At 41.2% G+C, this 15,547-nt stretch overlaps 1 protein-coding gene across 5 annotated transcripts in view; it reads right to left on the reverse strand.

Moving 5' to 3' along the window:
- ATP8A2 (ATPase phospholipid transporting 8A2) overlaps window positions 1–15,547 on the reverse strand; it is a 320,810-nt gene that overhangs the window by 20,381 nt on the left and 284,882 nt on the right. For all 5 annotated transcript variants that reach the window (XM_032099453.1, XM_032099455.1, XM_032099456.1 and 2 more), the window contains 2 exons: window positions 14,767–14,855; window positions 8,841–8,945 (listed from right to left, as the gene is read on the reverse strand). In XM_032099453.1, the coding sequence (XP_031955344.1) occupies window positions 8,841–8,945; window positions 14,767–14,855 (194 nt within the window). The remainder of the gene's footprint in view (window positions 1–8,840; window positions 8,946–14,766; window positions 14,856–15,547) is intronic.

The raw sequence follows: 15,547 nt of genomic DNA on the forward strand, positions 1-15,547 counted from the left end.
TGCCTGTGCCACTTGCAGGCTGGAAGGTGCCAGAAGTTACCTGTCAGAGGTGACTCCTACAGCAGACAGCCAGGCTTTAGGGAGTACCAAGTCCTTGCTGAGGGCTCAGCAACAGCCAGCTTTCCAGAGAAGCTGAGCTCTTACGCCCTGCCACGGTGTAGCACTTCCAGGCTTTCTTTAGTGCAACAAACTCCCCTCCAGGTATTTTCCAAAGCACATGTGAAAACCACAGAGTAACCTTCCCTCTTTATAAATCGTATTTGGTATTATCTTGCCAAATATTTACCTTGATAAGCACCAAATGTACCTGGATGTGTGGCGCTGCAAGGCTGACTTGGAGCATACTGAGAGCAGCCAGCTCTCCAGTCCATGAGAACATGGGATATTGAGCTCAGCCCACAGGCAGCTGCAAGTTGTTTATCCTGCCTGGATGTGAAAAGGTTAAGAGATCACCACACACCTTCGGCAGCAGCTCCACGGATGTTTTTGTGGTGACTGATGGCTAAAGCAGCTCCTGCCCTCACCAGTCAGTGGCAGAACCTGACAGTGCTCCCCATACCACCCCACTTCCTTCAGCTCACGCATTGCATGGATCCAAACAGTGGAGATGATCCAGCTGAGCAGCTGGGGCATGGATGGGCCCTTATGACCATGGCTGGTAATGAGTGGTTTGGGAAACTGTTAAGCCAGCCTTGCAGCTACATCAACAGAAACCCATGGATGCATGGCCCTCACCAAAGCCCTGAAGAAACACTGTTGTTACAGCTTGTGGTTTGGCTTGGCAGCATGCTACTTCAGCCGAACAGCAGCTCCCCTTCTGCATCCCAGAGGTCTCCATGAAGGAGCACCTGCAGCCAGCGTGCAGCAGCAGCGCCCAGGGCAGGTGCATACAGGTCCTCCCATGTTGCCACATCACCTCATACCTGTGGCAGAACCACCCTGCAGAAGCTGACGGAGGCCAAGACATGTTGCGAGCTTCAGCCAGCCCCCATTTGCAGCACACAGATCATATACAGAGTTCTGGGGCCAAATTCTCTACTCTAAATCCTCTTCAAGTTGGTCCTTAAAGTCGTATGGCTAAAAGCAGGACAAAGCTTTTCCTTTTCACAACAAGCAAAGATGATTTACATTTTCTTTTTTCATTAACAATGTCTTAAGGCAGAAAAGTCAGATCCTCCTTTGATTCCTAAAATCACTTGGACAATCCATTCTAGCCTTCATTTTTGAGACTGTTATTCCTAAACTTCTTTCAAAGACTACTACCTAGAATGATATTGCGTTTGCGTAGCAAGGTTTTGGTAATGGGAGGCTACAGAGGTGCCTTCTATGAGAAGCTGCCAGAAGCTTCCTCCATGTCCTACAGAGCCAATGACAGCTCCAAGACAGAACAACAGGTTTGATGATCTGAGGGTGAACCCTCCACAAGAAGACCAAGCACCTTTAACAAACACCATCTAAAAATAGCAGCGCTAAACATCACATGCCTCTCTGAAATGCAACAATCCTAAGAAAATAACTGAGATCTCTCTCTGCTTAAAGTACCTTCCATTTCCAAGCCCTGCATACACTAAGCATGTATATGCATGTATATGCATTTCTTTGGGGGGGTGGAGGGCAGACATCACTGTCAGATGTCCTGAAGTCAACTAACTTAAAACTTGAAGCTGCCTAGTTTTGCCCTCAGCCTTCCCAAAACAGGGGAACTGATGCAATTTAAATGTCTGAGAAGCAGAAAAGGCTAAGTGTGGCTTGCTGCTTTTCAGCTATCCTCCTTTTGGTATCAGTACTGTTGACTTCATGTCCCTAAGTGCCTCACTTTGCACTTACTCTACTGGGTGCTTGGTCATATCCTTTACAGATAAGGTGGCAATACAGTTACAATTATAGCATTCTTTTCCTACTCACTCATTTTTTCAGAAGTAGTCACCTTGGAGGGTGAAGTTTTCCATTCTTGGTCTCTATGTATAGATTTTTTCTGGTTTGGGGTTTTTGTGTGTGGATTTTTTTCCAAACTTACTGGTTTAATAGAAGTTCATTTACATACTTTTACTGAAGTTAAGATTACTTCTGTCTTCAAAAACTCTAAACTCCTTCTATCAGCTTTTTTCTTGCTTTTCTTTACAGAAAAGTAAAGCTAAAGAACAGCTCAGGCAACAAGAAAAACTGATGAACCTTGAAAGTGTAATGAACACAATTTAGAGCACAGCCCAGGACATTTGGTTGAACTGAAAATAAAACCCAAATTGCTTTTCTTTAAGCTTTTAAGTATTTTTTAATTGTCCACTAAATATTTAATACCTAATACAACTTGTGTTTTCTTGTTCATGCTACGCTTAACTTGGCACTTTATTCTTTACTGCAAATCAGAGAGGAGAATGCAGACTGTCCTGCCTCTCTTCTGGGTTAGCCAGCAGAGGAGTCAGGGTCCAGGCAGACTGCTGAAGCCATTAGGCTGGAACAGTTGTTACGGAGCAGTTCTCCTGCTGTGCAGCCTGGAGGGAAGATTTCTTCCTCCCTCCCCTGTGGAGATCCTCAGTGCCCAGCCCAGTAACTCAGGATTAGGCATCAGAGAGATTGGCCCCTTAATCAGTTTTAACTCTCATCTTGTAATGTTCCTTTTTTTTAATCTTTCTTTTCAATTTACAACTTCATTCTGGCCTTTGTTCTGATACTGTACCTCCATCAACTTTGACTTTGATAGCAGATTTGCTCACAGCTCTAAATCCTTCTCCAGGTCACCATGTTTTAACCCTATTTGTGCAATGGATCTCCCTCAAGGTTACATGATAGCTACAACCAGGATGGGAAATAATTAATTGCACTGGAGAAGAGGAATGTCAACTCTAACTGGTTTGTACTAGCAACCAGGCACTTGGGTCCCCAGTGCCAGTGGGAACATGGTAACTCCTCCTTCAGCCCTCTGGCCAGGTTCTGGCACCCTCTCTGTCCTCTGCCCCTTCCCAGCTCTGCCCCACAGTCTCCCCAAAGTGGAATCAAACCTAGTAATTTCAAGTGCCTCACACATAGGGGTTAGAAATAAATGGTACATATTAAAATGAGGAAATAATGTGATGATTCCTTACTGATATGGGACAGAAGGGAGAGAGAAAAGGACAACTGTAGAATAAAACAAAATAATGCATTTTCCACCTTCCATACATAAATGTTTACCATATGGAATCAAAGAATTAAAAAAACCCCACTGATATCATTTTATGTGCTTTTTGCTAGTAAAAGGAGTCTAATATCTTTTTACTAGAAAAGCTGCAAGGAAAAATCGTAAATATGCCAGTCACTTTCTTGTGTATGCTGTTGGAGAAATCTTGCCTTTCCTTCCCAGAAATGGTGTGAAGGACATCTGGAAAAATTGATAAAAAGGATGCTGAGACCTCGAAACCCAAAATACACCTCTCCCCTCTTCAACCTCATTTTACGCTCAGCTGCACTGTATGGGCTGGATTCAGATCACAGTCGTGCGTATCCTGAGTAAATACATTGAAGTCAACACATTCATGAAACAAGAATTTGGCTCCAAACATTCAGTGCTGTTTAACCAGCTGAAAGCACAAGACTGAGTTTGATTCAAGTAAGATTCATTGTACCTGCTGATGCAAAGGAGCCTTACTGGCACAGTCTCCCTATTCCAGTGGATGTAACTTGGAGTGCATCAATACAGAGTACTTTGAAATACAATGAGCCCAAGCCTCGTTCCTCTTCATCTTAATGAAAAAGCTTGCCTTTTCCTCGGGAACCAGGAGATCAGGTCCTCATCTCATTCATGCATTTCTTAAAAGTTAGGTCTGCTTTACCATTTCTGCTTCTGTCAGTGCAAGGCTGAGCCTCTGCCGCTCAGTTCTGTGCACAGCCACAAGCCTAAGGCAGGTTTCCCATGTTCCCCTCTTGCTCCTCCCCAGGGACCTGTGGAGCAGGGAAATCTCCACGAGTACCCATATCAGCTCACTGATTACCCACCAGGTCACACAGCTATTGAAATGAGATAGGCACCTACCCTCACACACCAAATAGAACCAAGGCTAAGATAGATTATACAACTTGCTCTCAGGGTGAGAGCTGGTCATGCACTTTTCACTGAAGGAACAGGGTTAGATTTGGTGAGAAGCACTAAAATGAAAGAGAATCTACACCAGCGTGTCTCCTTGTTGAAGGCAGACAATGGAGAGACTCTGGGGAGCTGCTGTTTTAGGTGCACTGAAAAAAGCAGTACTTATTTTATGAAATGGAGATGAAAGAGGCGCCACAGCCATCACCAGTGGGTATCTGAGAGCAGCAAGAGTAAAAGGGCATACTGAAAAGTGCTGTGCAAACACACACTGCAGCTATACCTCACTAGGTCTGTAGTCACTTGCCTTCACCTTTGCTTAAGACAAGACTCAGCCTCTCAGATTTCTGACTCATTGGAAGAAATTCCTCCCAATATTTCAGCAATGTAGGCACTTTTCTGCAACAGCCCAGAGAGGTCCTTCAGCTCCTTGTAAAGCATGTAAATCATGAAAGCCACATTGTTCTTCAGTATCAAATAATCTAATCCTGCCCACCAACCAATTAATAACAGGACAGAAAAACAACTAAAAAGCCACTTTCAAAGGGAGCTCTCTGGCAAGTCCAAGACAGAGAAACCCTCTGAAACAGGAAATCTACTGTCGCAAAGAGGGTGCTGCACAGCTTTGCTCACTCTCCGTTAGTTGGCCAGTGGAGCAATAAAGTGACATGGGTTTCCAAAGTAAAGTTTGCTTTGGTGCCTAATCAGGCTTTACTCCACCTGAACTCCTGCTGACTTCAATGAGAGGGTAGATGGAGTGAAAAGTGAATGAGGACCTGAAGGTTTGGCCCTTTATGAGCCAAGATTTAAGTTGTAAACTTATTTAAAGACACAAAAATCTCTGCAGCTGAACTCAATGCTGCTTTTGAACACAAACCTTGTTTGTTTTCTTTGTGTAAATCTTGCAGGTTAACATGATTAAATCTGCTGGGCAGGTGTCTCCTCATGTCCATGTTTGCTTTGGCACATGAACTGCCCCTCTCACCTCTCCAAATTCATGAAAATTTAGTGTTAAATCCTGCCTTTTGTTGCATGAGAGTGCCAGGGAGCCCCTCTCCCTTCCTAACCAAGGCATGCTCATGTCATAGCTGGGCTGGAGTCCAGCTCAGCACTGCCGGGTGCCCAGGCTGGGGAGGGAAAGTGCGGGTACTCATCTTCCACAGGCAGGCAAGCAGGGCACGGGATCCATCACAGCCCCTTACAGCACACTCACTCTCCTGGCTTCTCAAGCTATTTCTGGAGTTGCCAGTTTTCCAGCTACGTGTTTCCCCGATGAATTCCCTGCTCCTGGAATTATCTGACTTTGTGATCATCCCAGCTTCTACAAAACGTAAGTTTTTAGCTGTCCAGACGAGACATACCAAGGAGAAAGAGCATGACCCGTTACAGCTCAAGACTATATACACTTGCTATCATCTCCAAGTGTCACTTTAATGCTATTTCAAGGTTTCTGGGACCCAGCTGTAATGGCCAGGGTGCTGACACTCTGCCCTGCACAGACCAAACAGTCCCTCACCTACCACCTCCCTTGCTGTTTGTTCCCAGCCATTGGTCCAGCAAAAATGTGCACCTGCTTTTTTAGATCGATACAAGCAAATTCAATTTTAGAAACTATTCAAAGGGGCTAAGATTTAGAAAGATATAACGAGCACTAGTGAAGACATTTTTTATTAACCCAGAAAAATGTATGAACAGTTGTCAGGGTGAAGATCCTCTAAGACAGGATATGGATATATAGGTATCAAGTGGCACACACAGCTCTCCCAAAACTCCAAGTGCAGCAAGGACCCAGGTGATACCTGCCCACATTTAACAGCAATTCAGCTGAGTCCCAGCAAACAGCTGGCATCCTGTTGTGCAAGTCTAGATGCACTCACTGCTTTCTGGGCTTTGCAAACTGCTTTTTGTTTAGCAGATTAGTTCTGAACATTCAGATCTTGCACCTCATTTTTTGTCTAAGGTCTAGGAAATGATAAAAGCAATTAGCTCCCTAAATCCTTCTCTTATCTGAAATTGGGTGTGAGTTTTTTGTTGTTTGTTTGTGAAAAACACTGAACAAAAACAGTGTCCACTGTGTAGGCCAGGAAAATAGACCCTGATGACAGCCAGCTTATCTTCCACAGCTGCCTGAACAAGCCAACACCTAATGGGCATGTTTTCAGGAACGCTTCCAACCAAGGACTGAGGTGACAGACGGACTCATGCAGTTTTTACACAGCTCTCTACTTTACACTAGAAATGAAGAGTCCCATTACTTTCCCTTCCTGCATAGTGTCACATTGCCAGGAATATCCCAAGAGTCATGGGGCTGAGGGCAGGAGGGGAGAGCAGAGCATGCACCTTAGCACATATTTCCACCAGCTTCAAGGAAATTTTTAAAAAATAAAGAACACGAATCAAAGAGACCAACTGGAAAAAGTTCCCACTCTATTTCTTTCCCACCCTCACCCTTCCCTTTGGACAAGCACATGATTTCTAGCAGGTGTGAAAGAGCCATGAGACAAACAAAAGAGATAAAAGACAGAACAACTCTGAAGAGCAGTCGGGAGGCCACCACACAAGCACAGCATACCAGCTCCTAGCAGGCAGAGGCACTCTACCATTATCTAGTTCACAGATGGACCACCCAGAAAATCTGGGAGCAATTAGGAATGAGAACAAACAAATGCATGGAAAGAAGGGGGGAGGGAAAATGGGAAGGAGGGCCAGAGGGATTCCTTACATCATCTCCATGCAAGCGTTTCGAGAATGAAGGGAAGCTATATGGAGGAGGAACGCAGATGAAAGAGTTTGCAGTGAGAATGCAATAAAGTAAAAGGCTATGAAAACATGGAGTGTATGAATGAATTACAACATGGCCATGAAATTTACAAAAAGTCAGGACAGTGTGTAAACAGAGAAGAAACCCATCAAGTTCTTGGAGACACAGACATGCACATATAAACAGATCAAATGTTGACTGTCTCTCTCTTGCTGTTAATAGCAATTCAACCCACCCTGCAACCCAGGGGTGCATCAGGCACAAAGCTGACTCATGCCCCTCTCTGACTGTCAATAACTGGTATTAAATACTGGCAGGAAAACACAAATGCTACAAACCAGCAAAAATACAACCTCACATAATATGCATGGATAGGAACCACAGCAACACCCAAGCGGCTCATCGAGCTCAGACCAGAGCCATGTGCCTGGGAACAATCAGTTTTCTGCTGGTTTGGTTTCCACTTACCTGGCATCTAATCCCACTATCAGTCAGCACCTCACAACACCAGGTTACACCTTTCTTGTTTGGGGAGACTGACCTGATTTTGGTACCAAGCATTTTGGCTTCAACTGATTTCAAAATGACTGCTCAACTTTCTATCTTCAGTCAAGGCCCATTATTTAACTAAATGCCTGATACTAAGCATCTTTGTTGGCTATAATTGTGGCATAGAAGGTTGCCTTTATTGCTGCAAAGTTTGCTTTCTCTTTATAAATCATTTGATGTGCAGTTTGTAACTTTTGCTAGTGAGCACAATTTATAAACTCTGTTTTGCTGGATCCAAAAGTCACAGCAGAAAAATTACATAAAATAAAAACTGAAGATATCAAGTGTTTTGAAGTGATCTTAATCAATAACACTGTGTTTACTTTGTCTCGGCCTCTGAGAAGCAAACTCTGGTCACTAAGGATATCTTGTAAACACATTAAAGTTCACACAAGCATCTTTAAAAGCTTTTCAGTTTACCATAATCTCAGTAAATCATTGCCTGATAATTTTCCCTAAAACCAGTCCTTATTAACACACAAATTCAGCTGAAAAAAATCTACTATCTGCTTGTCTTAGCAGCAGCTAAAATATGGCAATTAGTTTACCTTAGAATAGACATCAAAGGCTCAAAGGATGACCCTGCCCCAGAAGAACAAAATCTTTTAAAAGCCCCATTCCACTCAGTTTGCTAGTTTATAAGGTTTGCTAAAATCCAGTTTAATGATCATGTCGTTTCTTAGCAAGTCATGTGGTGCTATATTGTGTAAGGAACAGAAGAGTTAGTTCTAAAACCTTTTTGAACTTGGGGAGCTTTTCCAACCAGCTGATGCAGAACCACATTCTGAGATGGTAAATGAAACTGTTGGATGCAAAAGCCTCACCATGATTTTCTTTAGCTTCTTTCAGAAGAGACAAAAGTTCCCACACAACGCATACTCTCTCTATACAATGAAAGGTTCAATAATAGCAATATATTCAAGTCCATATGGTGTGGTTATAAGGGAGAGGCACAACGAGAAACTGAGAACCCTGAAGGCAAGAGACCTGAAAGCTGTTGTGAAAAAAGCAAAAGCATAAAAAAAACCCCGTAAGGTGAAACGGAATAAAGTAGTAGGGCACAATGGATTAGCCAGTTCTCCTTTTAGCTACAGTCTTTATATCCCGAGCTGCTGACAGTTCCCTCCCCTGACATGGTTATCTTTTTTTTTAAATTTTTTGGATGACATAACAAAGTGCTTTCAAAACCAGTCTGGCTCGGTGGCCAGGTAATAGCACTACATGTTACCACGCAGGAGACTGAGCAGCAGTTTCCAATAGAGCCTCACAGCAATAATGCAGGAGAAATGAAAAAGGAAGGGCTGGTTTCAGTGGGGGCAACAGACATATATGAAAGGGAACAGCAGTAAATTAATAATACAGGAGAAGAAGCCTTATTAGCCTCTCTAATATCAGAGTTTAATGGTGAATGAGAAATAGGGAGGGGAGAGGAAAAGAAGGGTCTGGTTTAAACATTTAGCATAGACTTGCCTCTTTCCATTACTATCACGAAGCATGGCTTTTCCCAGCTCTCTTGTCTTCGTTTCCAACTCCTGAACTTGCTCCAGCAAAGTTTTATGGTAGGTATGCTTTGCCCTGTACCACAAGGGAAAAAACACAAACAAAACAAAAAAGCCATGTGAATATTTGTTTTGCTACAAACACCCAATTTTATCTCTCAGGTGAGAGGCACAGGGCCTTCCCTTGAAGGATTTGGGAAATAAAGCACAGTGTATGCATGTTAGTTCAAGTTCACAATACCTGGGAAAAAATACATAAGAAATGAGAAATCAGTACGACTTTAAATGAAACAGAGCTCAGCCACTTCAACACAACACTCAAAACCTAACCAAGCAGCAACGCTATGGGGCTACAGAGACCCGACACCGCTGCCGTGGAACTGCTCAGGACCCGGGCATTTAGACAAAAGAGCTGGGATTCACTGAATATTCATGGCAGTAAAACATGAATCCGTTCTGTCTTTTGAGCTACGCGTGGCACTGCTCTGAAAACCTGAGGAGAGTCTCAGCTAATAATTACCATTCAAGCCCCTTGATTTTCATTTATCAGTCTTACATGACTGGAAAGGCACTTCTCAATGAACTTCCAAACTGACAGTAACAAGACTAGCTATGTCCTACTTTTTCAGCCTGAAGATTCAAAGAGTAATCCATGCACCACGCATGCAATCAAAATTTAGAGTGCAATTTAGAGTCCCCCATGAAGAGACTTGGGCCTTCTCCCCCCTCCCCCCCCCCCAGGTTCACCTACTGCTCCAGGGGTATTATACCTAAATTACACTGATATAGGGGAGACAATCTAGTCCCCTTTGTCTTGACATGTACAAAGCAAGAATATAAAACGCAGGGATTTTTCTCACATGGGCAGTTTTTGATCAGCTTCCTCTTTTGTGCCACTTAAAGGAGGACAAGTGTCCCATGAGAACATATGGATTTGCATGTGACTGCACAGTAAGCCTGAAAACAAGATGGAGCCAAGTCGGCTGAGACACTACTTGCTTCATAGCATTAAAATAATATTCTTCAGCTCAAAGGTGGCAAAAATTTCTTTACAAGTTTTATAAAAATCCTACATGCAGACATTCAAATCTTTAGCCAATGATATAAAACAATGTAAAACACCCTCTAGCAGAAAAATAATAACTGGTGTGTATGTAATTAAAATATAATGAAGATGCATTTATTTTTAAAAAGTATGGTACTTATTGCTCCTTCCATGGGGAATAAGAAACAAAGACCACAAATCTTTGCTGACACTGTTTATAATGACAGTGTCTTGATATTAATACTAGGATATCCAAGTCCTCTGGTCTTTGTGTTGCTGAATTAGGCCCCAAATATCTAAAAATGAGAAGCTAATATGAAAACTACTTTCAAAACACTTCTGCATTTAAGAGAAAAAAAACCAAAAAACCAACAGAAGATGAAGCACACCAAAATCTGAAGCTAAATATTATAAGGATGTACTTAGAAGGGTATATTATTAAAACAAACCACCAAAGGTGTATGATTTGCAACACCAACATACTGTGTCAAAAGAAATGAGTAGCAAGGATATTTTTAAAATGCATAATGCTTCAGCAATGTGAGATTACCAACAGCTGCACAGAAATTAATTAGCTTCAAGTTGCTATAACTAGTTAGGCTAATGATTAGACTGGTCTCCTCTTTGAGGAAGAGAAAATATAGCTATTAAAATGAGTAAGCTTTGAGGCTATTAATTTTTATAATCTTTTCAGATGAATTCACTATCACATTCTTTAATTTAAACAAATCCATTGAAAGTTTGACCTTGAAATTTTGACCTTCATCTCTTCCATTTAAAGAGGTCATACTTACTATTGCAAACTTCAAGACTGAGCATGTTTGGAATTTTTCACATCCTTTATAATCACTTTTCCTCACTGACAAGAACACAGAAATGTACAAGTTATTCAATCTCTTCCAAAGCCCCATGTTTATCTTGCTATACACCTTAAGAAATGATTTTCTTTTCCCTTAAGAGTGAATATTGAATCCAAAATTTGACAGAATGGATCTTGATTAACAAGTCCAGTTTGTGCAGCGCAGCACAGCACAAGGAGGCATGACACTGATATGATACAACATGGAAGAAATACTGTTGGCCTGAAGTTGGGGTTAATGAAGTGTTTTGTAAGTAGTATAAAATGATGAAACACATGGGCTCTTCTGGGGCTGGTAGTTGCTATGCATTGAGTCATTTCTTCACTTGGAAGCAAGAGCATCCATGAAACAGTCAGTAACCAAGTATTTATCAATAAATGTAAGAATATAAAAAGGCCTGAGCTAACCTATCCAAATGTTTCCTCAAAAACAAATACTAAAATATGGTATTACAATTGCCTCAGAGTCTGAGCCTGCTCCTATCAAAGTCAACTACAAATATTCCATGGACTGCTGGCAACAGGACTGGATACTTCACGACTTTTTCCCTACAGTATGTTAGAGACTTTCGATGCACAGAAATACAGGTAGGATTCTGAGCTTTTAGGTTAGTACTCTACAACTGGCCCTAGAGGCATAATCAATCCTCAACAAACAACGAGATCTTGTGTTCACTGTTACTGTTCAGCAAAAATTTGATGCACTACATAAAGATAAACTCACCTTTCCCTCACACGCTGGGATATTAAGATCAGGGACTGTAAGAACAGGCAAAAAGCTATCTTTGTATTTTGTGTCACTCTTCCCCTTCAAAGCCAGGGAAGTGCATCACTTCACTGGCCTAGGATACTTAGGGGGTTCAGGAGGCCAGAATCTGCCAGGGAGAAGCATGGCGACATTCATAAATGTTTCTCAAACATGACACTACCTCTACTCTGGCTCATTTTTCTCACTAGCATTTTATGAGTCTTGTATTCCAGGGACTGCGAGTATATACAAAGATGGGAAGAGCTCTTCTTCTCTAACTTACACTGCAGAACTGGCAAGTGCAAATTGCTTCTTCCCCTTGATAAAAAAAAAAAGTACATGAAAATTTTGGTAATGATTGGAAGGCTGAGGAAATTTTTCACTGTAAAATAAGCACTGAGACACCAATTAGGAATAAATTCTTGCCCTCTTGCCTGATTTTGCTGGAATACACACTGCGTTTTTATGATTCCCACGTACCGCTGTGAGTCAGCTATTCCAAGACTTCCTAGAGCCAGTGACATATATTCAAGTGACATGTGCCAACTGTGAAGGAGCACTCACCTTATAAAGCTCTGTTCATTGTAGTGGTGGCACAACTAGGATTTTTACAAGGCAAACCAAGGCACTGAATTCAGAGTAGTGGACCAAAGTTAACAATGTATTGCAACCAAGTATTAATAATAAGCTTCCTTCTCTTTAAAAAGAGAGTTTTCCACATTTCCTTGATTCATTTAAAAAGGAAGGAAAAAAAAAAGGAAAAAAGAAAATAAAAAAGCCTGGAGCTACAGGGAACATGGGAGGTAAGTGATGTGTTGACAACTGTAGCCTGTGTAACAAAGGAAACACATTCTTGCTTCCAGCATTAGAAATTTTGATAGTAGATGCAGCACAGCAGTTTATAAACAAAACATTTTTATATGTCTGAAACAGACTTTCCAATCAACCTTTTTGCAGACAAAAACTCTGTATTGTGTTTATGGCTTTCTGGCAGTATTTTGTACTGAAATTCGGCATGTACCTTTTGGGTCATACGGATGTTCTGTCTATGGAACAGACAGGTACATGTGCTTCATATCCAAAAGAAACTGAAAGAGATAAATTCCATGACCATGAGCAGTCAGAGCTGCTGGAATTTTATGGCCAAAACCATATTCTGCTGAATTACAGAGAGCAATGTGGTGTAACCACTGCTGTGGAAATGTGCCAGTTGATTTCCAGAGGCCTTAGGCTCCAGTTTTAAATGGCAAGCCTCTTGGAAAGGAAACAGACCTTTACTCTTTCCATATGGCAGTGCTGATAGCTGTGTCATTTCATTTATCCTAGTTAAAATGTTAATGGTGTTAATTTTTCAGTGATGGCTCAGTTAAAAAAAAGAAGTCCTGGTCAGAGAAGAGATTTTTTGCTTAATGTTGATAGGAGCCTCCTGTTTAAAATCTGTTGGGAAAATATCTAGTCTATCAATCATACATGTTTGTCTTGAGAGCTTCACAGTCTCTATACATTCTCGGTCTGAATGACTGAAGGGATTATGTTACTGAGATTTCTTTAAGAAATATTAAAGAACAGGCTCAGTCAGTAACAGAGTTTGAAATGACTAACAGCTGAGGATGAGCCCGCCATGGTCTGGCCTGTTTTACAATTCATGAGTCATTTTTGTCAAGAACTGATAAGAGCAGAAGACAACTTCAGGACACTCCACTACCATGAAAACATTTAAAAAACTGAAGAGTTTTTTTCAGAGTTTTAACAAGCAGGTTAAGTATCTAAATTTAAACATTTTGGCCTCAGTTTTAGAATCTTAAAGTCATTTGCAATTGCAGAAGTTTAGTTATTGCAACAAAAGACCCTCTGATGTGCTAGACTACTAAATCATAGTTGAAATTTTACATTACAATACCTAGTTTTAATTTGAGCAGTCTAGCATGTGAAGATTAAGCTGAGGAACAATATTTAAGAAGTACTTACTGACTGGTAGATTTGCCTACTACCAGTTTAATTTTACCGTGCTATCAACCCCATATGAAATAAAACCAGATTTTCTGATCTGTGCACATGACTTGATTTATCTTTCACGATGGTGTTTGAAATGTGCTGGTGTTTGGGAAATTTTTGGGGTTTTTTATTATTTTCTGCATTTTTCTCTAAAGAAGACTGGCGGACTTGGCAGTGTTAGGTTTTCAGATGGACTCAATGATCTTACAGGTCTTTTCCAACCTAAATGATTGTATGACTCCAAGAAATCTTCCCTGACTGACCAACAGCTCATTCTGGGAGCAGAATGTTGTGTGTTAGTTATGATGCTTTCACTGTGAGCCTTTCTGACAAATGACAAGATAACATGTATTTCCTCTTCATTCCAGCCAGGATCAGCCTTTTTGCCCAAGAGTTGGAATGTCTGCAGCCCTCCTTGCACAAGGTTATTATGTATCTGTGTAATAATACCTCCTTAGTTGTAACACAGCTTTCCAAGGGAAAGGATGGAAGGTTTGGTGCTTGAAACACATAAAAGCAAGCTGAACAAAATGCCACAAATTCTAAATTAAAATTATTACTTCTGTATTTCAAACTGCAATGGTAGAGAAGGTAAGTTGCTTCCCTTTAAATCCAAGTTCATGAAATTGTTTGCCTTCTGCAATGCTTTGAACCACAAACTTTTGAGAGAAGGGGATTACACAGGCACACGACACTTGTATTTCAGAAGTTTGTTCCTCCTCTCTGGGCAGTGAAGGTACCATTAAGACTTCACTTCAAACATAAAGTGCAGTGTATTTCTCTTCTCCCAGTTCAGTCTTCAAAGACTCACTGCTGAAGGACAACCTAAAAAGCAGCTGACAAAAGAGCTGAGAGCTTACTGGGCGTGGATTAGAGTTCCACATTCTACTTTCTGCCTAACCTTAGTCAGACTGAACAAATTAATTGCTCCATTTTTAGGAAGAGGAAATCTCAGATGTCCAATTTAAATTTATCTTTAACTAAAGGACAGACAACACAAATAATCCTAAGGTGACACACCTTCATTACTCAGACATGACCACCTCCTTTAGATTTAGTCCTAACTCACATTGCTGGGTGCTGTGGCAGGTAAGAAATCACCCACTACACCTTTTTTCCCTTCCAAATGAGTACCACGATTTTGCCATCACTGAGAGAATTCAGAGTTCTTTACAGAACAACACTGGACTGGACAACACATGCATAGAGAATAATTCCTGTAACACCAAGAGCACTGGTTTGGGACTTACGCTGTCCATGCCACGTCCTTAACAAGGCACGCAGTGGGCACAAGAAACAAGCCAAACCAGAAGTATCCACATCTTAACACCATTCCAGCCTGGGAAGAAAACAAACAAGTAACGGATGAGTATTTTCAAACCATTACATGTTAAGTGGTTGTTTACAAGCAAAAAGGTAGAGTGATGGCATCAAACTAGTACTGCATCTATGATCTAGGTGATGTTGAAATTTAATGGTGGGCCAATAATTAACAAACAGCAATGGCATTTTTCATTGCAGTAATTCCTTATGACCTCAAATTTCTTAAAAATTTCTGAAAAATCAAGCATTTTGACCAAATCCTCCAAAGATATTAAGTTGTGGATCCAGGCAGACACATTTTTCGTCACAGAGAAGAGCACCGTAAGTATATTTTGCTTGCACTTTTGACTATCTTTTGTGCCCTTTGCTTACTCTGTTTCTATCTACTGTCTTAGATCTGAGCAGCATCAAACTGACATGAAAAGAAATACATTTCTCACTAAAATGTTTCAGTCATATTCCACTTAAATACATCACTTCCTGTTCAAACTACTGCTGCCTGAAACCCAGGGTGGGAAAGATTCACTCCTGTCCAGCAAATGGCTTTTTTTACAAACAAAGAGCTCAAAGTTTATATTAGCATTTTTCTCATTGTTGTAATGCTTGAAGAAAAAGCTTGGTGGGATTTGAGATGGAAGATATCTGGAAACCCTGAATATCCCCAGCACACAAATAACTATACACAAATAGTTATGGAATGAAGTTGAA

This window comes from Corvus moneduloides, chromosome 2 (genome assembly GCF_009650955.1).
Source record: "Corvus moneduloides isolate bCorMon1 chromosome 2, bCorMon1.pri, whole genome shotgun sequence".
Classification (NCBI taxonomy): Eukaryota; Metazoa; Chordata; class Aves; order Passeriformes; family Corvidae; genus Corvus; species Corvus moneduloides.